The sequence below is a fragment of the Neurospora crassa genome, linkage group III (genome assembly GCF_000182925.2).
Source record: "Neurospora crassa OR74A linkage group III, whole genome shotgun sequence".
In the NCBI taxonomy this organism is placed as follows: Eukaryota; Fungi; Ascomycota; class Sordariomycetes; order Sordariales; family Sordariaceae; genus Neurospora; species Neurospora crassa.
In genome coordinates this window covers 4535596-4561084 of record NC_026503.1, presented here as the reverse complement: position 1 = coordinate 4561084, position 25489 = coordinate 4535596, and the positions used below count along the sequence as shown (strand labels likewise).

The following is a 25489-nucleotide window of genomic DNA, read 5'->3' as shown; positions in this document are numbered from 1 at the left end:
TCCGTCCTTCACTGCCCGATAACATCCACACCACATTATGACATGCTTTTCCGTGCAATCCATCCATCCATCCATCCATCCATCCATACACACCCCAATAATCACGGCCTGGATTTGAGTCAGCAGGCCAGCGTAACACTCCATCATCACTCCTACTTCCTAATGCCCCTACTCTCAATGCCCACCCTCATCCTCCAGCTCGAAAACGTTACAGCTGGGAGAAGCAAAAGGATTCGAGTAGGGAATCACTTGGTACATAGATCACGTAAAGTACCAACAACAGATCAAGAAATCTATCAGATATAAGCGTGCTTGGTCAAAGATATGTAATAAAAACTTCTCAACCACCCCCCCCCCCCCCCCCCCCCCCCCCTCCCCAAAAAAAAAGAGGAATTCAAAAAAGAAAGATTGCTCGGATGGCGGACAAACGCGTGTGGGTAGTCAAGTTCACTTGTAAATTTGGCTCGGCGAATATTTTGGTACCTCTAGGTAGGTATGAAGGTCATCATCGTCAAGGAATGAGAGCTAGAATCTGGAAGATAACATCGATACAAAGTTGTCTGCTTTCCTTCCTTTCCCTTTTGGTACCCGTAGGTACCTGGTATCCCGGAGGTGTCCAGGAGCTATGGTAAGGGTGTGAAACAGTCGTCAATAGTAGTAAAAAAAAATTGTTTGCAGGAGTTTGAACGGTGCTGACCGTCATGGGCTATTTACCTATTTATTTAAATCTTTCTCTTTTACGGGCTGTTCTGTTTTTCCATCTGTTACCTACCCAGGTCCCCCCCGGTAACCATTCAAGCTGCCGCCGACCATCTAGGCCGTGTTCGTTGCGGCAGTAGTACAGTAACGGAAGCATTTCTTTGGTAGCAGAAAAGCTTTGGGTTAGGGTTAGAAGTGATCCCTTTACTGCACTACTGCCACAACGAACACGGCCCTAGATTCCAACTGACTGACACATTAAGTAAAATTAACTAATGTAAAAGAAAGTGCCAGCGGAATGTTCTGCGTTTATTCATGATGCCGTGCATTTGCGGTCGGCAAAAATGGACGGACGTCTTGCAAGTGAAAGTGGAAGGATGGAACGGATGGAAGGTCGGTTTAGATACTGTACTAACTGCGCACTGAGGGGAAGCCATATGGGGGGTTGTTAGTGATCTATTTCATCTACGTTTCACACCTACCTAGGTAGGTATCCATACTGCGTTGCAACAGAGTGTGCTATTTCCCTTCAGTCATGTTCTCAACGGACCACATAAGATAAGAAGTAGGAGATTAGGTAAACTTGCTAGTAAATAGAGGTACCTTATGTTATAGATCCACCCGATAGTGCAGGAGAGAGAGAGAGAGTGTGTGTGTTATAGTGTTCCTTGGGTTTTTCGCTGGATGCAACAATAGTGTACTATCCTATGAACCCGTATCTCGCATGGAAGTGCGTTAGTGCCGTAACGTTTCGTGTCTGTTGTCTTCTATAACTTGGATGTTAAAACTCCCGTGTCAAATCATACACACTAAAAACCCTCTCTCTCCCCCAAAGCGGGACATACCAAGGCGCTGGACAGCAAACAATTATTTTTTTTGCTTCGGACAAGGTCGAAGGGAGGGGGAAGGACGTATGATAACTATACAATTGTTAAAATACTTGAGAAATGGTCTGTGATGGACATGTCTACAGCTACGTACATACATACATACATACAATACGTCTTTACAAGATCGATCGATGTGTCGTCCCTATGAGATTGTACAGGTGATGCAGCAGTTATGAGCTACACCTACCTCTAAGCATCAAGATACTTTTTTTTTTTTTACCTACCTACCTTTACAGTACAAAACGCGAGACGAGTCTGTCTGTACCTTGGCTAGTTACCCAATTCATCGGCCAACCGGATTTTAGGTGATATTTCTTTCCAAAAATGGAAGTGGAATGTCCAATAAGTATCTTGTCCTTTAGTCTACCAGTCATATTTGTTTGTGCAGGACGTTACACGGTCTATCCGACGAGCAACCCGGATAGGCTGGGCGCCGCTTAGATAGATACCACACTAACAACGTTCTGGGTAATGTGTACGCGAGGGCTGTTAGCCGTCTATCTCATTCATTTTTCACACCACGCTCATCATCAGACCTGGCTTGCAACACCACCATTCAATCATCTTTTCAACCACCACTTCTATTTCCTTGATGAACCACAAAATGGAGACAAAGAAAAGAAAAAGGAGCATTCATTGTATGTAACATAGATTGGCCTGCTTCTGAAAGAGAGTGAGTCAGAGTATTGTGGCTGTGCGTGTCGGGTTGGTAGCCGGGGGGGTTAATGATGGTGTCCTATCTTCATGTCCAACAGTTCCGTGGAATACAGCTGTTAGTACCGCAACTGTGTCTTTCCGCTGTCACTTCTTGTTTATAATCCCGATGACAATACTCCGTGTCAAATTTACTATCCCTCCTCTTCAAGGGCAGGACACACCGAGGCCCGAACGGCACAGTGGGAATCTTCTTTTTTTTTTTTTTTTTTTTTTTTTTTTTTTTTCAACTTTCATACTTGACTACCTTAACCTAGGACAATTACTTGAAAATCTAACTTTGAGGTGCCGATATGATCAAACCCCTATGGGATGTCTGTCATGGCCATGGCATCTACATCCATCACGCAGATCTCACCGGCTAAAATGTCCCATGTCATAGGTCATAAAACAATGGATTGAAATTGATCATTCATACATCATACTACCAAACGGAAAGAAACAACCCATAAGAAAATGAAACCGTATGGTCAAGTGGGAGGGGGTATAAGCTAACAATATCAAGAACACAAAAACAAAAATGAGAAAAAAAAAAAAACAGCCTTCTCATTTTTTCCCATCGGTCTCATCCATCAGTCACATTTTCGCTCATCATTCCCGCTATCAATGTCCCCCTTTTTCCTTTTTCTTTCCATCTGTTTCCTCTCCACGTTCATCTCCCCACATCCTCAACACCGACTCATGTTTCAGAGCTCATCATGTCCCACAACAGCCTCCGAAGCCTGACTAGCAACACTCACCACAGTCTCCTTGGCCTCACTAGCCAAGCTGCTCGCGCTCTCGTATGCGCCCACCACAACCTCCGGGATAGAAGTAGCATAGACTCCTTTGAGTCTACTAACGACACTCTCAGAGAACGTCGGCTCCCTGCCCACCAGCAGTTCACTGACAATGCTGCTCACGACGCTATACTGCTGCGCGGCAGCATCCGAACCTGCAGCGGCATACTCGCCCGCTGCGCTGGCAGCAGCACCAGCAGCGCTGGTAATCGAAGCAGCATTATCAGCTGCGGCATCGCTTGCCGCGCCGCCGTATTGGTTGGCAGCACTGGCCGCAGAGGCACTGGCGGCGCTAGCGACGGAGATGACAGTCTGGTACCAGGGAGTGGGGGTGGGGGCGCCGTAGACTTCGATGGAGATCCGGGCTAGAACAGAATCCCAGGACTCGGACACGGCCGAGGCGGCGTCGGCAACGTTTTCGGACACGACGGAAGCGGCAGAGGAGGCCTTGTCACCTGCGGCGTAAACGAGGGAGGAGGCGTTCTCCCCAGCGATCGAAGCAGCAGAGGCAGCGCCGTCGCTAACGGCGGAAGCAACTGATGCGGCCGAGGCGGCGGCAGCGGAGGCAGCAGAGGCCGCAGATTCCGAGGCGATGGAGGCCGCGTAGGCAGCGTTGTCAGTAACAACAGAAGCCGCAGAGGCAGCGGACTCGGTGGCGACGGAAGCGACTGACGAAGCAGTGCCAACAAAGTCAGTGGGCGTAGGGGTAGCAGTCATGGAGCTGAAAGCCGACGAAGCGGCTGCCAAAAATTCGGAATAACGAGCGTGAGCCACGCCAAGGCCAGCGTAGTAGTTATGTCTGGCGTTCTCAAGAGCCTTTTGGACATGCTCAGAAGGAGTGGAAGGAGTAGGAGTGGCGAGGCCGGCGGCAATCTTGGCGCTCTCGTATTGCTCCTCAGCCCATGATCGGCCTTGCTCAAGGCGCTGGGCGGCAATGGATTGGATGCGCTCCCAGTCCAAAGAGGGGATATTGGGGACGGGAACGGCGGTGGGGAGGATCTTGAAAGTCTCAGTGGGTGTGCTTTTGTATACTTGCTTGGAGGCAAGCTTCAAGGCCTTGTCAAGGCGGACACTAGCGGAGGCCATGGCGTTGCTGTAAGCTTGAGTGACGGATGCGAGCATCTGCTGGTGAGCCGGCTCAGGGGTGCCGCGGATCTGGGCAGAGATGAGGGAGAGGGCATCAGAATACTGGTTATTGGCAAGAGACATGGCCGATGAGTAGACGGATTTGACATCGTTGCGCATTTTCTCCATGGCTTCAGGAACATCGTCGTAGGTATCTTCGTCAATAATGGGCTGGCGCGTAGGGACCGACTGAGCAGCAGCTCCGAGCCAAGCGGACTTGACGGTGGTGGCAGGAGGCTCAGGAGTTTCGGAGACAATGATATCAGACTCTTCCTCAGCTTCCTCCTCAACGGGGAGCTCGACAGGAGCAGGGCCCTCCTTCTCCGCCTCGGTGGTGTTACCAACCATGACAGGGGTCTCCTCGAGGATCTCAGTAGATGCTAGATCAGGGCGGGATTCAACAACAGAGGGGGTTTCGGATGCAGGCTCAGCGACATCAGCAACCTCCTCGGCCGCCACACTGGCTGACTCAACAGTCTCGGTCTCGGTGGAAGAGCCAGCAATGACCTCAGAGGCTTCGCTCAATACAGTGGCAGCAGACTCCTTGGCAACGTCAGTCACGCTCTCGACAGACTCAAACGTCAAAGAGGCAGCCTCAACAACGGGGGAGGTGGCGTCATCCACAAGCTCCTCCATCTTGTCAGTAGCCGAGTCCTGGGCTCCAACGAGAGCCTCAGTCGCCTCAGATACAACTTCAGCAGCGCGGCTGACGCCACCCTCAACGACCTCGGAAACCTTTTCACCAGCAGCAATAACAGACTCGCTAGCCTCGGAAACGACACTGGCCGCAGCATCCTGAGCATACTCGACATGCTCGGCAGCCTGCTGAGCGACAGTGCTCTCAAACTCGTCAGAGTCGTCGCCAGCTTCCAACTTGCGAACAGCAACCTGCTTCAAGCGAGCAAGCTCCTTGGCAGCGGAAGCAGCAGTGTTCATGGCCTCCTCCTCAACAGCAGCCGCTTCATTCTGAGCAGCCTCGAGACCAGGGTGGGTAACGATGAGGTTCTTGAGGTCGTTGTTCCAGTCCTCGAAACGGGATTTGAGCTCATGGTACTTGGCCCAGTCTTTGTAAGTGACGCCATCCATCCAAGCCCACTTCATACCGAGCTTCTGCAAGGCCAGGTCTCTAATGTCGGCAAGGATGCTGAAATGGGCTTCGGCAGCATTGGTAATAGCGGACTGCATCTCGGCCTCGTAATTCTCATGCCAGGTACGGACCTCCTGAGCTCTCTCCTTGATGGACATGCCCGCCTGACGTACGACCGCGGCAATTTGATCGCGGCCTTCGTCGACGGAGGCGCTTTCCTTCTTCACGGCCCCGATGATCTGTACAATTTTGCGGCGCAGTTGGACGAGCTCGGAAACAGTCGTAGTCTGGAGCTCATCGAGCAGAGCCTTGCCGGTAACCTTGGCGTTACGGCGGATCATTTTCTTGGTGATTTCGTAAATTCTGGCCGAAATCTCGGAAGCCCCCTGGTCAGCGGCCTTGGAGTACCGTTCCTGCCAGTCCTGAAGATCGGCAGCGACAGTCTCACGGGCGCTACGGCGAGCGGGATCTTCCCTCTCGAGCTCCTCATCAACCTCGGGAGGGGGGATGCGGTTCTCGGGAACATGGTGCTCTGTATTCAGGACCTTTTGTTCTTCAGCAGCAGCCACCTGGATCGTGGACTCGGGGTGGGACGCAGGGGTCGAAGCAGCGGTAGTGGCCGGCGTGGGCTTGCTAAAGGTCGATGTCTTGGTGCTGGAGGCACGCGTTCGAGTCAGCACTCTTTTTGTCGATAACGGTGATGAAGGAGAATGCGTCGCCACCAACCTGGAAGACAAGTCCACCGGGGGCTTGGGCACCGACTTTTTGTTGCCTGTGGTATGGCGACCAAGACGCTGGCCAATCTTGAGCAGCTGAGGCTCGACATTCTCAGCGTAGACGACCCTCAGATGGGGCATGACGGTTCCATCGAGGAAGAGACTAGTCTTGTTCCAGGCCCAGCGGGTCGAGGGCATCACGGTGCTGGCGGTGAATGCCGAGACGGCCTTGTAGGCCTTGTGGAGGTAGGGCTCGACGGAGTGGTACGCGGGCACGACAGCGCCATGGTAGGTCTGCAGAGCGTTGGTGCGCGCAATCTCGTAGTATGGGGCGGCGGCAGTGGAAAGCTGCTTGACATGGGGACCCACGCTCTGTTCGTAATGGGACTTTGCAAGCTTCTGGTACTTGACAAGCTGGGGCTGAAGGGACTTTTCCCACTGCGTCTTGGTGTAGCCGTGGGCCTTTTGGATTCTGGGTTGCACGTATGCCAGGGCGGGAGCAATGGCCTTTTGGTCGACGACATGGTAGTAGGGTCTCGCGAGGTCGACGTAGGGAGCGGCGTAGGCGGTATAGTATGGTTCGATATGGGGCGCAACGGACTGCTTGACCTCGAAGTAGGTCTTGCAAATGCGCGGAGAAGACTTGTCGCATTCCTTGAGCGAGGCGGGGCAGCGGAAGAGGATGGTGAGGATGGTGTACCAGGTGACGAGTCTGTGAAGAAGAAGAAACAGAAGTTAGATCGATATGTCAACATGACCAAGGCAATTATACGAGATAGTTACCTGGCTACAACGTTGAACGTCCTCGCTATCACGCCAGGTCGACTGCGTGGGCGTTGTCTTGGCGTGACTCTGGGGCTGGCCGAGTGGCTGAGGGCGGGCTTGATGGGACCGTTGACGCCTTTTTTGGAGTAGCCATTGAGGCCATTAATACCATTGAGGCCATTCAGAGTTGGTATGGGGCCTTCGGGACCGCCGTTCACCGAGCCGTTTGTATCCTTCATGTCGCAGGCTCTTGAGGCACCGGGCTATGTAGGTGACTGTGAAGAGCAGATTGGTGACGTCGCGATCGAATATGTGAGATGGTTGTCGAAAGCTCGCTTGATTAAGCGCGTTCAAATACGAACAGGCGCAATCATCAAACCAACTGGAGTGTTGTTGCGTCGTTGTGTTGGTGGTAGTATGGAGATCCCCAGGGACAGGCAGGCGGCGGCGCAAGTGACGATGGAAAAGAGAGAAAAAGAACTGGATCAGATGCCAGGGAGTGGTCACGTCAAGGTCCGGGCCGTGACTTGTGAAAATGCGTGGATGCTAGTGCGGGTACTGCGACTGGCGCGGGGCTCGTTCCAGTTGGTGGTTCCAGGCGTTGGTTCGGTGCTTCCCGCTGCTACAGTACGCTTTCCGTTAGCTCAGGTCATCCATCCTGCTCCCGGTCGGGGCCAATGATGGAAAGGGACGGGACTGGACCTAACAGTGCCCGGCCGGGGGGGTTCTTACCGTACCGTACTTTTACGTCACGTCACCTTTACCAGAATCCGAGTTGAGATATGGAGATAAGGTGCAGTAGATAGAGTGAAGCAGTCGCCAGGTCCTGAGACAGAGCGAGGAGTTGGAGGGCAAGGGGTTGAGGTTTTGTCTTGTTTTGGTACTTATGTTTTCTTTGCCTGGGACAGAGTTCCTTTTCCATGGTCAGTTTCAGGTATTCTCCGCACGCGACAGTCTGTCAGAGCGTTAAAGACTTTGTATGTACGTACCTTGTATGCCCGATACGTGCCTGGTATTGAAACCTGTGATGCTATCGTAGCCGAGGTACCTGTTCTTCAAGAGTCTCTTCAGATCTCAACGCACCATTGACAACCCGACAAAGATTGGTGACGGTGTTTCTGGGTGTTTCTGTGTTGGAAGAAAAGGTAAAAGTAAAAGTCTGTTTAGTTTTTTTCCCAGAGGTCAAGATCAAGACTTGGGGATATATGTAAGGTACTTAACAGACAGTAGAGGTCGGTACAACGTCACCCTCCCTCCTTCAATTCCAGCTTCCCGCTTTCCCCTCTCCCGTCTTTTCTTGGCTTTTTCAACCCTACCTGTAGCGTGCCACAGCGTGCCCCACAGACGTCATTGAGCCTTGAAGGTGGTGGTGAGTGAGCGTCGAGTGCTTGAGATGCACTGCCAAAGAGATGGAAACATACCCAGAGGTAGGTACATACCAAACATCTGGACACGGGATATTTCCTGATTGGCTCTGTCCTTGTTGACCAGTCAAGATATCTACCATCAAGGTCATGGACGGGGGGATGTCATGTTGGTCGCGTCTCCTGGAATGTGCACTGGCCATGGGTTCTCATGTTGCTTATCAGGGTTCATCTTAATGTGGGCTACGTAGATGTATTCTTGGTTTCCAAGAGATTTCCTTTTTCTTATTAGTGATGATGCTCAAGTCCAAGATCTTGTTCGAGTCTTTTGTGGAAAAGACAGCCGGAAAGTCAGTCTGACACACGACAAGTAAGGAGAGTGGAAAGCTAAGCTACCAAAATTATGCAGTAGCCGGCACTGCACCGTTATGTCATTCCAACGTTCAATTGAAGCACAAAACCCAACTTAATGGAAGTTGTGATCGAATGTGCCGCTTATCATTGAATCACTTGGCCCGTGCACCATGCTGTCCCTCCAGTGCGCTATACCCTTTTTGCTTACCTACCTACCATAGCGATCCCTTCAGCGGGCCCGAGTGAGACCTGGCGGTTCCGAGCCGGGGTCTACACTAGTTCTAGCCTGGGCTTTGCTGAAAGTTCCACTGCACGACACTTTCCCGAACAAGGACGGCTTTGCACTTCGACGCTGGAGACGGAAACTTTGATTGTCACTCAGTCACTTCCATCAGTTCGTTGTTCCTCTTCTTCCATTGAATTATTCACAATACTTTCCAGACTTCACTCCGTCGGCTGCCACCACCACTCACCCGGGTCACGACCGCGCCACCTCCCTCGCTCAGAGCCTCGTTACCCTCTGTCGCCACTGCGACTGCTGTGATCAACTCGACATTCATTGCTTCGACGACTGTCATCCGGCGACTGGGTGCCTGCCCTCTTCTATAACTCGAACAGACCCGCCTGCGACCCGACGAGTACTTCAACTGTCGCCAACTTCTCCGTCTTCCCCATCGCGTTTTTCTGTCAACATCCCCGCCGACGACTTTTTTTATCTAAGCTTCGCATTAATTTGCATTTCTCTCGACCGAGCCCGAATCCATCTTCGAGTATTCAAAGAATCCACGACAGACAACAAGAGTCAGCGGACGCGCCCCGCCCAAGGCCCAAAGAATGAAGACCAATTCATGATCTGACCGGCACTCGACAACAACACCACACAAAAAAACAACGGCGCCCCTGTGCTGCTGGCAACAACTTGCGCTCCCTGGCCTTCTTCCACCATGGGCGACGCTAACCCCGCCGACCCGACCGCTCTTCCGGGCTTCGGCCAGGACCAGCCCGACCCTGTCCGATTTCCAAACACCAGACTGCGAAACTCGCGATCAGCCTCCATCTCGACATGGACCACCACCTCGGGCGGCGGCCACTCCCACACTCATTCGCAACCCCACAACAACCCGCGCGAATCCGAGCAATGCCGTATCTGCAGAGGCGACGCCTCTCCCGACGACCCCTTGTACCACCCGTGCAAGTGCAGCGGAAGTATCAAATGGGTCCATCAGGAATGTCTGATGCAATGGCTCGCCCAGACCCAGAGGAAACACTGCGAGCTGTGCAAGACGCCCTTCCGCTTCACCAAGCTCTACGATCCCGACATGCCCAGGACCGTCCCCGCGCATATCTTTGTCGCCCACATGTTCAAGTACTCGGTCCGTAAGCTCCTCGCTTGGGCAAGGGCCGCCCTCGTCGTCAGTGTCTGGCTCGGGTGGCTCCCCTACTTTATGCGCTCGGTATGGGCCCTGCTGTTCTGGCTCTGTGAGGAAGGCTGGGGAGGTCCGGCTGTGTTTTCAAGGTCTCAAAACACATCATCTTCAAACGGCTTCTCAGTCAGGGCCTACGGCACCACCGTATGCCCAGCTAGTCCACTCTTTGTCGCCAACACGTCTCCAGCTAGCATGGGGGCCGTGTTGGGACGTCTGCCCCTGAACTCGACCCAGTTCGTAAACAGCCTTGCTGGTGCCAGTTCTGGCGCAGGCCATTCCTTCCTTTCCCTTTTGCTTCGCACCGTATTTGGCTCAAGTGGTATCGTGGACAGGCCTTCCCCGCCCCTCAAAGAGATCCCCAGTCAGCTCGCTAATAACGTTACTGCGACTCTGTACATCGACCAAGCAGCTTCACCTTACAGCAATGCATCATTGGTCCATTCACCTTCGCTTCTCAGCGAGGTCGGCTTTCTAAGGAATCTAACTCGGAACCCGACCGTCAACAACAACATAATTGCGGTTCTCGAGGGCCAGATCATCACCGTCCTTGTTGTTGTCTGTTTCATCTTGATTATTCTTGTCCGAGATTACGTTGTTCAACAGCAGCCGGAAATCAACGAGCGCGCCGCTTTTGCCAACCTTCAAAACGTGCAGCCCCAGGTTGCTCCGCTCAATGTTCCCGGCCCTGCCTTGAACGGTGAACTTGACGGCGGCCTCGGCGAAGAAGAAGGAGAAGAGGAGGATGCAGGTACTGACGACGAACATGCCTGGGATGCTCAGCCTCCCCAGCCTAGACCCCCGCCTGACAGGCAACCCGTCAACAATCCTTATGCTTCGGACTTGGAGAGAGAACTCGGAGAATCGGACTCATCAACCATAGATGAGTACCTCAATCTTTACAGAGAGGCCGGCGGAAACCCAGACAGAATCGTGGAGCTGGCCCAGGAGCGTGGTTTGGAGGAAAGGTTGGCTTACTGGATAGCGCTTACCAAGACCATGAAGGAGCGCGCCGCCCGAGTTCAGGCGAATTACAATGATGGCCTCAACTCTTCCGCGGCGGAATCCAGTACTAGCGCGGCAGCGAGACCGTCAGGCCACAACTTGGAGATGGACAGCACTCCTGCCGCTCCACGACCCGATCCGTTTGATGACTGGCGCTATCCTTTGGAAGAAGATGACCATCAGGGTGAAAAAGCCGGAGATGGTTCCAGGGACAAGGGCAAGGGCGTTGCGACTGATGATTCTGACACCGAGTCGGACTCCGAGATTCTCGCTTCTTTGGCCAGGCCTCGCGCCAATACAGATGGGCCTGAAATCAGAACGTACACCAATCCTCTGGGAAGCAACAGCTGGTCTTTCAGCGACTTGCCAGAAGATGACCCAAACAGTTCATGCACGGAAGAAAAGGCCTCTCAGGTTATTGCAACGCCCCCAGATCTCACTAATGACAATGATTCTTCCAACACCGAGGTCGAACCCTTGCTCGCTTCACTGGCCGGTCCAGCAGAATCCGAGTCATTCCAGGAGAATCGTAGCCAAGATGGCAATAGGGAGACAGCCGCGGATGCCCGTGTACACATCGGACAGCCCACGGAAGCAGAACACTGGGGAACCAACCTTAACCCAGAGCGTCAGGCGGAACCACAAGCATTGACCGATGTATCCTGGCCCAATCTCGACGAGATCACGGCAGATAGCCCCGCACAAGCTCCTCAACCTCGTGGATTCGTCCCTAGAGTGACCGACTTCATGTGGCAAGGCGTTGAGGCCGATCAGGCGCAACAGGATGCTATTGATATTATCGCTGACGCTTTGATGAGACGGGACGACGAAGACAACGTGGACGTTCGCGATAACCCTGTACTTGACAACGATGATGACGTGGACCAGGATGATGACGCCGCAGCAGCAATTGGCCTCGAACAAGACGCCATTGATGATGCCGAAGACCTCGAAGGCGTCCTGGAGCTTCTTGGCATGCGCGGGCCTCTGGCTGGCCTATTCCAAAACGCCATCTTCTGCGTCCTGCTCGTGTCAGCTACCATTTTTCTCGGACTGTTCATTCCATACAACATCGGTCGCTATTCGCTGTGGTTCATTGCGAAGCCTATGCGTCCAGTCTGGATTCTCTACAGTCTGTGCAGGTTCATTCAGGACATGGTTGTCATTGCCTTCGGGCTCGTTTCCCACGCGCTATCTCTGGTGCATCCCAGTCTAGGGCTGGGTGGTGTGGCTCGCCTGGCCACGAAGCTCCTCTTCGGTAGCCGCCACGCTGCAGCGATTCTCGAACCACATATTGAAATGACCAACGCCGCTAGGCGAGTTGGACACACGGTCATCAACGAGCTCGGCCGCGTATCCATGTCAGAGATTCATACCTTTTCTGCGGTTAGTCATGAAGCCTTATTGTCGGTCAAGGGGCAAGTCTTTTCCGGCTTTGCCGCCCTGGGCTCCGCGCTTGTCTTTCTTTTTGGAGGGGATTACTCTACCAAAGCTCCTATTGTGCTCTCTGCTGCGAGCAACGCGACTACATTCGCGTTGGGCGCACTCAAGACTCTGCCGACTGCCTTATTGAAGCCTAACCTGGTCATCAATGTCAACTTCCCTGACGCGAGTCATACCATCGACCCGGCGTTGGCATACTGGAATGGCACAGACAGATTCTGGGCAATCCTGGCTGGCTACCTCACAATTTACCTTGCGGCGGTCTTGTACCTGCGTCATGGCGGACCCATATCCTCCAGCCCAACCGGACAGGAATGGGAGGCAGCTCTTATTGACGCACTCAACCAGGCAAGCGGTGTGATGAAGGTCATCCTTATTATTGGCATCGAGATGCTCGTCTTCCCGCTTTACTGCGGCATGCTTTTGGACATTGCACTCTTGCCCTTGTTCGAAAATGCCACCCTCATGTCTCGCCTTCAATTCACCCTCAACTTCCCCATGACATCGATCTTCGTCCACTGGTTCGTGGGTACGGCTTACATGTTCCACTTTGCGCTGTTCGTCTCTATGTGCCGCAAGATCATGCGCCGTGGAGTTCTCTACTTCATCCGCGACCCAGACGATCCCGAGTTCCACCCGGTACGCGACGTACTGGAGCGCAACGTCACGACCCAGTTACGGAAGATTGCCTTCTCTGCTCTCGTCTACGGGGCGCTTGTCATAATCTGTCTGGGTGCTGTGGTCTGGGGGTTGGCGCTCTCTTTGCCCAATGTCCTGCCGATTCACTACTCGTCCAACGAGCCAGTGCTCGAGTTCCCGCTTGATCTTCTCTTTTACAACTTCCTGATGCCCTTGGCCGTCAAGTTCTTCAAGCCTGGTGATGGACTTCATGCTATGTACACTTGGTGGTTCCGCACTTGCGGCCGGTGCTTGCGAATTACTTGGTTTCTGTTCGGGGAGCGCAAGGCAGATGAAGAAGGCCGTCTGCGCATGATTGAGAGAGGCCCCGATGCCCAGGTATCATGGTGGCAGGCTATGTTCCTTCAATTGGATGAGTCTAATGGGATTGTGAGACCGTGGAAGCCCAAGTTCCTGGCCGAAAGCACCAAGGCTGAGACTTCCGAGTCCGAACCTGAATCACCGAATATCCGAGGGTATGTGCCGTCTGAGGCTGAGGCTGCTACCAGGAAACTGTCTCCTGAAGAAGGCTTCAAGGATTACTTGGTCAATACCAAGCAACTGATTCCTGATGGCCGCTTCGTTCGCGCTCCGGCATCTGACCAGGTCAAGATTCCCAAGGGCAAGACGGTGTTTCTTGAGGTGACGGAGAGGAATGAGAGACTTGACGGCAAGCCTGATGCACCCGAGACCGACCTTTACTCGACCACGCAGTACCGCCTGGTCTATGTCCCACCGCACTTCCGAATCCGCATCTTCTTCTTCATTCTCCTCATCTGGTTGTTTGCCGCCGCTACGGGCGTCGGCATTACGATTATCCCCTTGGTCTTTGGCCGCTGGATGTTCAAACTCTTGATTCCGGAGGGCGTAAGGACAAATGACATTTACGCCTTCGGCATCGGCATCCACGTCCTGGGGGTGATTGTTTACGCGCTCATCAACATCCGGTCCCTTTCTCAGACTGCCAAGATCAGGGTCGCCGCGACTATCGCGTCAGTCTTTAACAACGGCGCAGTCCGCCGCAGCCTGGCTATCATCACCCGCATCGCCAAGATTATCTACTCCTACGCCTTCCTCCTGGTCGTCTTCCCCCTCATGATCGCCTCCGTCGCCGAGCTCTACATCATGATGCCCCTGCACGAATTCATGTACAGCGTCCCCATCGCCCAAGACATCAAGCAGGTCACCATCCAACACGCGGCCGCTCTCAACCCGCGCCACACCATCCGCGTCATGCAGTCCTGGACCATTGGTCTTTTGTACTTGAAGCTTTCGGTAAGGGGAATCACCACCTGGTTCAGCGGCAGCCGTCTGGCCCTCGCTACCAAGGCCGTGCTGCGCCGTGGCTGGTTCAACCCCAACGCCGGGGTCTTGACTCGCGCTTTCGTCATCCCTGCCATCCTCCTCTGGACCGTTGCTATGGCTATTCCTACCCTCTTCGCCAAGTTTATGATCTCCTGGAGCCTGGCAGAGACCTTGACTCTCCGCCATCCTCAAGCCGTCAACGTCGACGGCGTGGTGGACCAGACTCTCTACGACGCCTACGTCGTGCTCATCTACCGGCGCAGCTTCCCGCTTACAGCACTGTTGTTGTTGGCTGCGGCGGCGGTGTGGGGCCTGCTGGGTGTGTTCCAGAGTTGGAAGATGAGGATCAGGGATGAGGCGTATCTCATTGGGGAGCGGCTGCAGAATTACGGAGGTGGGATGCCGCAGAGGGGACTTGGAAGGGGGACGAGGGGTGGATGGAGAGCTGGGATGGCTGTTGGAGGGCGGTGATGAGGATACCTTGTCAGTGTGAAGAAGGAAGAGAGATGGAGAGATTCTGAAAAGAGAGGAAGAAAAGCAGAAGGGTAAAGTAAAGCGGGAGGTAAAGATGAAAACAGCGAGAGAAGGCCAATGATACCAAACTGGACTTGTTGTATATGTTAAGAGTATTGACATAGCGTAGCATAAAAGCATATTGATTTGTTACTTGCAGTCTGCGGTTGCTAGACACTTGCGTTGCGTTGTTGTTTTGCGCATTGGCGCGAGAGAGAAGAGATGGCACTCCGTCATTTGCTATTGGTGTAAGTACCTACTCATTCAATTTCATTTCATTCACAATGGCCAATCAACACAAGACTGGAAGAGGCTGAATTGTTATCATAAAAAGTCTTCTTGTCTTTCCCATTGGCCGAGTTCTGATGAAATCTAACATCTAAGTCTGTCTCTCTCTCTCTCCATCGTCGGAGTATATTATCCAACATCTAAGCGTCCGTCCGTCCGTGGTAGTGGTATTATCAAGCCATGCCATGCCCATACAAAAAAAGAACACAATGAAGAACGGCAAGTCCAGCTCGAAGTCTATGGTAAGAATCAGAGATGAAATGAAATGGAAAATAAAGAAGTTTGATCGCCAATCATCGCTTGCCGCCCGGCCACCTTTTAACTCCCACGAAATCTAAATCACAGAACGAAGCATATCAATCGCTTGCCAAATATTCAAGAAACCAAACCAAAACAAAAACAAACAAACAGACGAACGATCTAATGATCCTCCACATCCTCATCCCTCCCCGGATAACAAATATCCTGCACCACCACCGCCCGCACATGGTTGCCCAACACAAACAAATACGTCCCCAACAAACACAAACTCATGCCCGTGCCCACCCACAGCACCGCATCGCTTTGAAAGGCATTTCCAATACTAATCGTCGCCAACGTGAATCCCGTGTTGGGGAAAACACTGGCCCACCATCCCAAATGGAAATACTTGGGTCTGCTCGCCAACACAGCCAACACACCAATAAAGAACCACCAGAACGCTAACGCCCAGAGAAACACGGCGCCAATGACAGCCATGGTGCGAATCATGCCTGCGTCGATGAACCCGTCCATGTCGTGATCAAAGTCCCGCGGCAAGCCCTGCGCCATGCCGATGAATGCCAAAGCAGTGAAGGACGGCGGGCCAACGCACATGAACAGGCCGGGACGGTGTTCGCGGTCGGGAAGACCGACGGACATGAGACGGCCGACCATGTGTGCGTACATCATGAACGCCACGGCGGCGCCGAGGCCCTGGCAGGTGAGGCCGGCGCAGATGACGACGATGGCGCGGTGCGGGGGCTGGAAGGGGGAGATGACGGCCGCGATGGTGCCCGAGAGCATGATGGGGAAGATGGGCAGGATCCAGGTGGGCATCATGGTGGCTAGGGAGAAGGAGCGTTTTTGGCTGAAGAGGAAGGAGTATTGCCCGATGGCGACGGCGGTGGCGAGGATGAGGTAGATCCAGAAGGCAATGTGCAAAACCCAGACGAGGTCCTGGCTGGGTTCGCTGTCGGGAGGGGTGCCGTACTTTTGGGTCGAGGTGATTAGAGTGGCGATGCTGAGGAAGAAGGTGGGGAAGAAGAAGCCTTCGCGCGGGTGCGTGAGGCTGGCTTTGAAGGAGCCGGCGTGGAGCATGAAGCGGGTGATTTGGAGGGAGGTCAGGAGGACGAAGATGATGATGTTGATGATGTATACGGTCATGCCGATCTGGCGCAGGCCGGGGAAGGTGTGTGGTTGCGCGGCGATCAAGAGGGAGAGACCGCCGGTGGACATGCAGAGGGTGTACCAGGCCCAGGTGAAGTGTTTTAGCCGCGCTTTGAGTGGTAGCTTTGGGCGGGAAGGATCGTAGGGGTCTATGTTGTGATGGCCTTTCTGCATGTGGCCGCCGGCACCTTCCAGGTCGGAGTCGGAATCGGAGGAGGAGGAAGAGGGGGAGGCGGAGCGGCGGTGGTGGTGGCCGGCGCCGCCGGACATGTGGCCATCGTGGTTGGACTTCTCGTTGTTGGAGTTGAGGGCTAACCGGGAGGAGGCGGCCGAGGTGTTGAGGGAGTTGTCGCCGGTGGGGCCGGAGAGGTAATCGGTTGAGCGGCCCTTCTTCTCATACTCACCCTTTGGTGTCCCGGCGTAGGTGCCGAAGGCGCGGGATGGGTCAGAATCGTCACCGGTTACGGTTGCGGAGGAGGACTGCCGGGAGTGGGAGCCGAGAAAGGAGGTGTCGACTGGGTTGAGCCTGTTTTGTTGTTGATGTTGTGTTGGCGACTGTTGGTTCTGGTTGTATGTGGTGTCATGGATGATGACGTGCGTTCCCGTCTGCACAGGAGGCGGCATGGGAGGCTGGCTGCCCATGTTGGTGGACTGTCCCATCATGATGTCGTCTATCTGTCTGCTTGTTTGTGTTGCTCCACGGAAGACACGGCAATGTGTAAACTGTGTGGGAAAGGTGTGATTCTAGATTCGAGATCGTGGGGTGTATCGTGGATTCGCGAATGATATGAAGGAGTCGGTGGTTCAAGCGAAATGGACAACCCAAAAACTTCAGATCAGACCGAGCGTCCAAGTGAGGGTAAGGGAAGTCTTTTGGCTACTGTCGGTTACTGTCGAATCATGGGCTTGATATATCAAGATGGAGACAAAACTGCTGGTCGAAGCGAATGAAGCTGATGAGGATGGGGGGGGATTGTCAGAGAACCGAGCGTCGAGACAGTCTACTTTTAAGGTTCTCCAGGGACTCCATGATCTCCATGATTCCTTCTCCAACCTTGGACGCCAGACCCCCTTCTCATCACATCAGACGGACTGCACAGCACGCACGTACGCAACACACACCGGGTGGGCCCCTGTAGTCCCTGAGGCGCATCCCCCGAATCTCTCCAGGATTCGCAAGCGTCAACTGTCGCCCAAACGTTTCAAGCTGGGTTGGTCGATCTATATTTGCCAAGGGGTCCATCGCGAGGCTGTCGATGCTCATGATGTTCGCCAGATGTCTGGGCGGACCTTGGCAGATGCAGTGTATGATAGGGATGCTTCAGAATGGTAGCAGGGAATGACGAACCAGGAGGCGAGACAAGTCGGGGGAAGTTGGGCCTTTTCTCGAGCGATCCACACTGTTGGACTGTTGCCTGCTAGTGAAAATACACGAAATGGTGGTTAGTCTGGCCATCTATTCCGGGCTCAGACCGCTTTTGTTAATCTTGCTTGGGTATACCTAGAGTGTCGGGGGTCTTGATATCTGATCCCAGCTACAGTTTTGAGTTGGCTGGGATCTTATAAGAGAAAAGTATATCGTCGTCTTGAGACGGTGCCCTTCTGTGGCTTTTTTTCCATTTCTTCCTTTTCTTTTCCTTTCCCTCCTCGACCTGACCTGACTCGTTCCGAAACTGATGTCTGGTCTGGTGAATTCATCTCGGAAATCCTGCACCGCCGCGGAGGGATGGATTCGTAAACAGGGACATATGCCAAGAAGGATATCCATTATCTCTTAGATGGTGTTCTGCGAGTGGCCAGACAAGAAGCGGCAGTTGTGTGCAGGGAATACAACACCCGTGCCTTGTCTACTGCTACGCAGCACCCTGTCTCTGGCTTTGAAGATCGCGCTTAGGGGGCAGTGGTGGGGGCGGCAAGGGGGTTCGACTCCCGGGGTCCGATGGTCCACTCTTGTGATCTGCGGTATCTGTGTCTATTCTCGAGGATGCCAAGAGGAGATTTGCTGTCTCCCAAAAAGATAGGAGAATGGCGCGTGGTGTTGTGTCCGTCGTAGTCGATTCGTCGAGCGGAAATTTTAGCATGTAGATGAAGCGGAGAAAAAAAAAAATGAACAAAAAAAAACACGAGGAACACAGTTTATCGCAGATCATAACTCCGTCATCCATGGCTTTTTTTTTTTGTGAGAAACCGTCTGAAGTACCAAAATGGATGATGATGATGATGATGATGAAAATGATGATGATGATGATGATGATATTCAAAATACCACCAACTCTCGACAACAACTTGAACAACAACATGCCCAACCTAGACGTCCCGAACCTTGATGGCTCCGACGAATAGCAATCTCTCAAAGTCGGACCTTTTATCGTGTGGGCCGCCCATGTCCATGACGGCCTGGACGGGTCTTAAAACAGACTCCCGGCTTCATCTCGACTTCACGGGAGCCGTTTACTAGAAAATGCCGTCCTTGGCCATGTTTCTCACTTTCTTGGCCGGTCTTGGCTTTTTGAGATGCTACACATATTGTTACAGTCAGTTGAGGCTCAGCGAAGCAAAAAAGAAAAGGGGGGAAGGAGGAAGAAGGGGGGGGTCGAAGAAGAAAGATACACTCCAGTCGAGTATCAACCCCTGAAAGTTCTAACAGTTGGGGCCCCCAGATTTCTTTGCACCTTGTCGGTGTTTTGCACTCGGGGCATCTGGTGCACAGACCATAGTCTAAGACAACTTCTAGCCACACCAGAGCACCCAACTACATCAAAAAATGGGGGCCTTCAGAGCCCCAGTAACCGGGTCAGATGTTCTTCTCATTCCAAGATCAAAACCCTGTAGATGCAAATCCTCATCAAAGAGTATGTACTTTGCAGTTTGCAGGTTTTATATGGGAGAACAATTCCGGCCGCCCAATCCTTGTGCACTTTGGGGGTTACTTGCACTTTGAGGGGGGGGGGGGGGGGTGCTCTTCTTTCAGGGGTTGATACTGTCACAATGTTGCAGTAAAAGCATGGATGACGTGAAGGTGAGTCGTCGTCGCCCAGTACCTTGCCAAGCAGAGCCAAGCAGTTTAAAAAGGTGAAAAAAAAGCCAAGGGCAGCCACCACACCCTGAACCGAAGGCCAAGACGCCCACTGATATCTCCGACTTGGTCCAAGAGGTTGTTGCCCAAGAGGTTGCCCAAGAAGTTGCCCAAGAGGTTCTAAAAACGGCTAGAAACGCCTAAAAGTGCGGCAATGCAATGATGATCATCTCCTTTTCCAGACGGAAAGCATGTCCTACCCGCGCCCAGAGTATTTGACAGGCAGTGTGACAGGAACCCGTTTCCAGGGGTCAAAGATAACAGAGATTGCGACGGCATGGTTGGATATTGCCCACGTTAAGCCCATGTGTCGGAAATTTTCATTGCCATTGGGTTTGTTGATTGAATGGGCTCGATGTTGCCAGTCCCCATCACGGCCACCTCGAACAAAGACGTGAGTGAAATGAAGGGGAAAGGAAGAAAAGATAAGAAGGACAAGAAGAAATTGAAGGAGGCACGGTGTTCAGTGAATCACAAGGATTGGACGGACCTTCAAGCCCGCAACAACAGCCAGGAACACAACAAATATGTAAACCCCCCTTTTTCTTTTCAGCCAAATTTTCAACATCAAAACAAACCCCCACCGCTGCTGAAGGAGGAAAAACCGTCTGAGATGGAGCCCCGTGGGCGGGCGGGCCTGCCCCGCATAACCGCTACAACCGACCCTGATGGCCAGCGAGAACAACTCCATCAGTCCCAGCGATGTCTTTCCTTCCCCAGATCTCCTCGTCCTGAAACAGCTCCATGTGGACTGTGATGGACAAAACACAGCCTTGACCGCGGGGATGCTGGAGGCGGAGAGAGGAATGGGCCCAGCAATGCCACTAACAGACACTAACAGATCCCAAAAGACGCCAACAATAAGTCCGCTGAACTCCGCCGTAAACGCTGTTAACACTTGGCAGCCATTGACAGCAAGCCTCCGCGCTCTGCGCGGGCCGTGTCGTCAACGGGATCGCAGTCTCTCGGCGATGTGATTATGTATGCGTGTCTTGGCTCACTTTTGGAGGAGTTCATGTTGGTCATGCTGCTAAGGCGCGTGAGGGACGCGGTACGGCGCCAAGAGGAAGTCGGGATGCCCGAAGCGGCATGTTGGCTCAGCACTTAGACGATGGAAGCTCTCCGATTGATGGGAGATTATCGCGGATGACGGCGCTCCGAAGGTAAACACCTTGGCGGTCATGGCCATTTCTGCGGCCTTCCTGTCCGGGCATTCCGCCAAAAGTCACACCGCTCACTGGCTTGTGACTGGCCAGCGATCGGGGCCAAGCGTGCTGTGCTGTGCCGTGCAGTACGGTCCTCCGTCACAACGGCACACCGACAAACACACCATGACCGGTAGCCGCTTTGTGAGATCTTTCCATCGTTAGCATGCAGACTAATAGAAAGCCGATCTTAGCGTTTGTGCCCAGTAAAGTCAACAACGTCGCTATAGTCAACTCAGGCCAACTGGAAATCTCACCATCGCGGATCGGAAAAAGACCAATTGAAAGCAGATCGAGCAGTCATTCCAGCGCAAATCAACAAATGTCGTCATAGCCAAGTGAGGCTTAACTCCGCGCTCTATCCAACGAGTGTCGTCAAAGAAACACCGACCTCCTTTCCAACTCCACACCTTGCAGCAACCACCGCGAACGTTTGATCAACAACCAACAGAGACAAGTACGTCATACCAGCTCACTTCCATTTCCCCCTGCAGGCAATCACTCACTCACTCGTAAAACCAAACAGGCACATTGGCAGCAGACATTCGTCAACACTTGTCTCAATTGAGCATCAAGGTTCATCAAGCCATCATGTGTAGAACAGCTTTCCTCGTTCCAGAATACCCAAAGAAGAAACAGTAGAAAAGAAACGAGTTCATCATGTTTATCCTGCGCTGACTGAACTCAGAAGAGCAGCGGAGATGACAGCCGTTAGGCCAACGCATCTAGTGCTGGGCAACAGCACCGCAAGTGGTAGAAGTAGGAGCGGGAGCGTTAACAGACGCAGAGCCTCGACGGTCGAGATTACCTGGGCGCCCTTGGTGACACTTTAGCCAGACAGGACATGGCTGAGACAAGACCTTGAGTCTCCTCCTTGTTCACCCTTCTTGCAGCCGACGGAAACGGAAGCGTCCTGGATGAAGCTGACGGCGCACTGGAAAATAGCCTTGAACTGCTCAGCGCAAACCCAATTGTCGGTGCCGCAGTGACCCCCAGGGACAGAGATAGCGGCAGGGCAGTGGGACGAGCCAGAGCTGGAAGGATTTGAACCACCGCCGTAGCCGCGGCCAGGGACGGGAGCAGAGGTAGTGGTGATGGGGTCAGCGCTGCTGCCGCCGGTAGGGCCGGGTCTAGAGCCGCACTCGGTGAGAGCTGGCTTGGCGAAGTCACACTTGCAAAGGGTCTCAACGGAAAAAGGAACGTCGTTGATCATGCTGGCTTCGCGAGCGCCTGGAACGTCCACGACAATGGTAAGCTGGATTGTCTCAGCGTTGGTGCACTCGCAGTAGTGGTCATCAGATACACAGCCCAGCTCACGGGCGGTCTTCTCAATAATAGAACCGGCGCACTGGGGCTCGGCAGCAAACTCAGATGCGCACTTCCAGCTCTCCTCACAATACGGGCCGGAGGGACAGGGCCAGGAACACTGTCAGTATTGGAGGGGACGACAGTGCTGAAGGTAATGACGACACAGTCAGAGATGGAGGTGGAGCTATCCGGGGTAACAGTGTCGGTGGTGGTGATGGTGGTGAAGTCATTCCCGTCAGGAACAGGGACAGAGGCGCTAGGTCCATCATTGCCGTCACAGAAGCCACGAACATGGGCTTGGCGGCATCGCATCCGTAGAGGGCAGACTCAGCCTTGATGACATCAAGACCGCCGAGGCCGTGGCAGGAAGTCACAACGTCTTGAAGATCCAGGCCTAAATTTAAGCCAACATAACATCAGCCACTGTAGTAGTGCCTTGCAGGGAAGCGTCGATCAGGTCCAGGGGTTTCACGAGTACACTACACTGCGATGCGACGGTGAAGTGTTGACGATCCGGGGTTTTCCGGGGTTTGTCAGGGTGCAGAAAAAAGGTTTTGCGGAGGATGAGCCTATCCAAAAATGGAAAACCTGGAGAAACCTGGAAGTGATCTCATAGGGTGCCTCTTTCCAGAACATGTCATGGATTGATCGTGAACATCTAGATGCAGCTGTCGAAGGTAAGGAGTGGAACACCCCTCTGTCCAGCTCCAGCCACATGGCATTCTCGGGTGGTTCTAGGGTCCGATGTGAAGACACGACGTCGAGCGCGCCTGTTGGTGTCCGTGATGATGATGATGGCTTCATGTATCGGTATGCCATAAATATTTTGTGAGGGTGGCAAGCACGGACCGCGCAGCTGTGATCTGGAGATGGAAAACGGGCGGTTAGTACGGGAACACTCCTCAGTCACTCGCGAATAACTTGTTGTTTCGTACCTCAACACCTCCTTTCTGTGTGAAATATGATTGTTCTTCTTAACCTCATGTGACACTGCCCAGTATTCCTTATCTCGGTCACAGGGTTGAGAGCTAACAAGCTACCATCTGGGAAAGCTTTTTTTTTGGTACGGGCCATTTGACACTGGATGACAATTGCGACCAGGAATTGGCACCCAGGTCGGCTGTGAGAGATGACGATATCAATGCTCGAAGCTGGATCGTAAGGAAAAGGCCGTGAATGAGAGGTGAAATGTTTGGTAGGCGACAAGACAAGTTGTGCATCGTAAGTATACCGTGGAGAAGCTTGCGAAGGAGGAAAGAACAGAGACAGACTGCCGTGAAGGTTGGGGAGTCGAGAGGGCAATTATGGTCTGGGTGCTGGCTCGTACCTTCCCCAAGTGCTTGCCGCCACTGCGCACTTACCTGATGAAGCCCTCGAGAAACAACCTGTGAAAGGGTCAGTCATCATTGCGTCCATGGTGGATAGGCGGTGCCTTCCATCTGTCGTCGATGGGATGTTCAATCAGAAGTTGCGAATAACTCAACTCCAAAAGGACGAGTGGATATCAACGGAAGGCATGCGAGGTTCTTCCTTACCCGACATGAAATGTCCACATTAGTAATTCAGTATAATCAGCACAGCCATGGACTTTGGAACTGGCTCGCATTTGTCCTACCGTCGCCGGAACCCTACAAGCAGAGACAAATCTGACACTCAATTTCCAGAGGTTCATGGGAGTGTGTGAGTTGACTAAATGTCAAGACGCAATAACTACTTACTAGTAGGTAGGTACCTCTTCGATCAAGGTGACCACCCAGTTGCCGCCACCCCTTTACCAAGCCTGCGGTCCAACATAGAACCCTCCAGTTTCAAGAAGAAAGCAGCACCTGCCTCCATATGGACTCTCGTCCATCCCAAGCCGCGTGCCTTCCATATTTGTAGCCGGTCGACAGACTTCCCTTCCCTGTCTTTTTATCCAAGGTTTCTAGAGGTACCCCTCCTCCTTTGCAATACCGACCCTGCGCCCAAGGCACCAGCGGACATCATACGAGTTCTCCTCCAAAGGCCCAATATACGATGGGCGACGGAGCCCAGTGGTCCCATGGCTGAGTGATTCCCGTTGATGAAAACATTGCCGGGTGCGCGGTACTCGTGATACAGTTTTCGGGGGGTTGAAGCTGGAGCATTGTGGTGAATTCCACAAGCTTACCTGGCCAACTTAGCTAGGTTTTTTGTCTTTTCCATGAAATACCGGAATGGCTAGAGTTTGGGAAATAAGTACAATGTTGGTACTTTTCGGCGTTGGAAGAGTTACAACTGACGATCATAATTTGCCCATAGCGAGCCTGACTGACGTTAATGTCGATCTGAAGTCCTGCACCTGACACAAACCTTCGCTACGGTCTGAGAGATAAGTTCCTGACTCGCATGCAACTCGCTTCCCCGGCCTAACTAATGCATGGCTTCCCATGCGCGCGAGTTGTCGGTGTGATGAAGATATTCCGAAAACATGGCTGATATTGATGGGTGACTGACACGAGTCATCAGTACGCGTAAGGAACATCATGTTCACAGTTGTGCAGTGGATATCTTGATGTTCCTTTACATATTGATTATGCTGAAGGGCCAACAAGATGTGGAAAATGAGGATTGAGCTGCAACGGTTGTTAACCAAGTGCCGGTTGAGTCTCTGTTTTTGGCGAGAAGAACGCCGGAAGGAAATAATAAATCCCAGCGAGTTTACCCTCCGAAAAATCTTGGGAGTCAAACAGCCTCCTCTCTCACCACCGATAATCATCTGTTAGCAGCATAGAATACCGAATCAATTCTCATTCGTCTTCCAATGTCACACATCCTTCAGCCCGGTCCAAGCAAAGTGTAACTCATTGACAACCTGAAGTCGAAAGAGAATAAGGAGTCATACTCAGAAGAGATCCAGATGCTCCTCCAGACCAGTGGTGATAGCTACATCCAGGGATTTGATTAGCGGAGGTCTGGCTGGACGGAGGGTTTCGAGGATCATGTCAGATATGACGAGAGAAATACCGTTTCGGCAAAAAGAGTACCTCTACTTGTTGTATATAGCAAGTTTCATGGTAGCATAGTCGAGTCCTCGAACAATTATATACCTGGATCTTGCCCCTCAAAGAATGACGCAGCAAGTCATTTCAGGAAATGTTACGCCGACCCTACGCAGGCCAGCAGCACACAAGGGGGTTTTTTTTTTTTCGGGTTTTTTTTTGGTTTTTTTCTTTCCCAAAGCTGATGGTGTAGACTGTACAAGCACTTTGGCAACACAACGAAGGCCAGCCACGGTAAAGACAGAAAGCGTATATATTGAGGTTGTCAGTAACGTTGGAAATAATGCATGTACGATGATATCCAGCCACTGGTGTCAGTGTCAT

At 52.7% G+C, this 25489-nt stretch overlaps 4 protein-coding genes across 5 annotated transcripts; 1 reads left to right on the top strand and 3 right to left on the bottom strand.

The window, feature by feature from the left end:
* Nucleotides 1-2686: 2686 nt before the first annotated feature.
* NCU07514 lies at nucleotides 2687-7307 on the bottom strand (the record flags this gene model as incomplete). Of its 2 annotated transcripts, XM_011395629.1 has the most annotated exons (3): nucleotides 2687-5948; nucleotides 6021-6722; nucleotides 6794-7307. In XM_011395629.1, the coding sequence occupies 3 exons, from the start codon at nucleotides 7012-7014 to the stop codon at nucleotides 2990-2992; spliced, it is 3882 nt and encodes a 1293-aa protein (XP_011393931.1). In that variant the 3' UTR covers nucleotides 2687-2989. The 2 variants fall into 2 exon arrangements, with proteins under 2 accessions (XP_011393931.1, XP_011393930.1); XM_011395628.1 differs by having other exon boundaries at nucleotides 2796-6722; nucleotides 6794-7014.
* A 1546-nt stretch (nucleotides 7308-8853) lies between these two features.
* On the top strand, nucleotides 8854-15019 carry NCU07516 (RING finger membrane protein). Its single transcript, XM_953271.3, has one exon. The coding sequence runs from the start codon at nucleotides 9438-9440 to the stop codon at nucleotides 14817-14819; it is 5382 nt and encodes a 1793-aa protein (XP_958364.1). The 5' UTR covers nucleotides 8854-9437; the 3' UTR covers nucleotides 14820-15019.
* A 367-nt stretch (nucleotides 15020-15386) lies between these two features.
* NCU07517 (hypothetical protein) lies at nucleotides 15387-17198 on the bottom strand (the record flags this gene model as incomplete). The annotated part of the gene is made up of 1 exon (XM_953272.3): nucleotides 15387-17198. The coding sequence occupies one exon, from the start codon at nucleotides 17196-17198 to the stop codon at nucleotides 15570-15572; it is 1629 nt and encodes a 542-aa protein (XP_958365.2). The 3' UTR covers nucleotides 15387-15569.
* Nucleotides 17199-21666: 4468 nt separating this feature from the next.
* NCU07518 (hypothetical protein) lies at nucleotides 21667-23981 on the bottom strand (the record flags this gene model as incomplete). Its single annotated transcript, XM_953273.3, has 5 exons — nucleotides 21667-22092; nucleotides 22155-22329; nucleotides 22437-22539; nucleotides 23507-23530; nucleotides 23921-23981. 5 exons carry the CDS (start codon nucleotides 23979-23981, stop codon nucleotides 21667-21669), a joined length of 789 nt encoding a protein of 262 aa, XP_958366.3.
* Between the last annotated feature and the right edge of the window lie 1508 nt (nucleotides 23982-25489).

Coding starts and splice junctions, on each gene's coding strand:
- NCU07516 (XM_953271.3), top strand. CDS start 9,438: ATGGGCGACGCTAACCCCGCCGACCCGACCGCTCTTCCGGGCTTCGGC.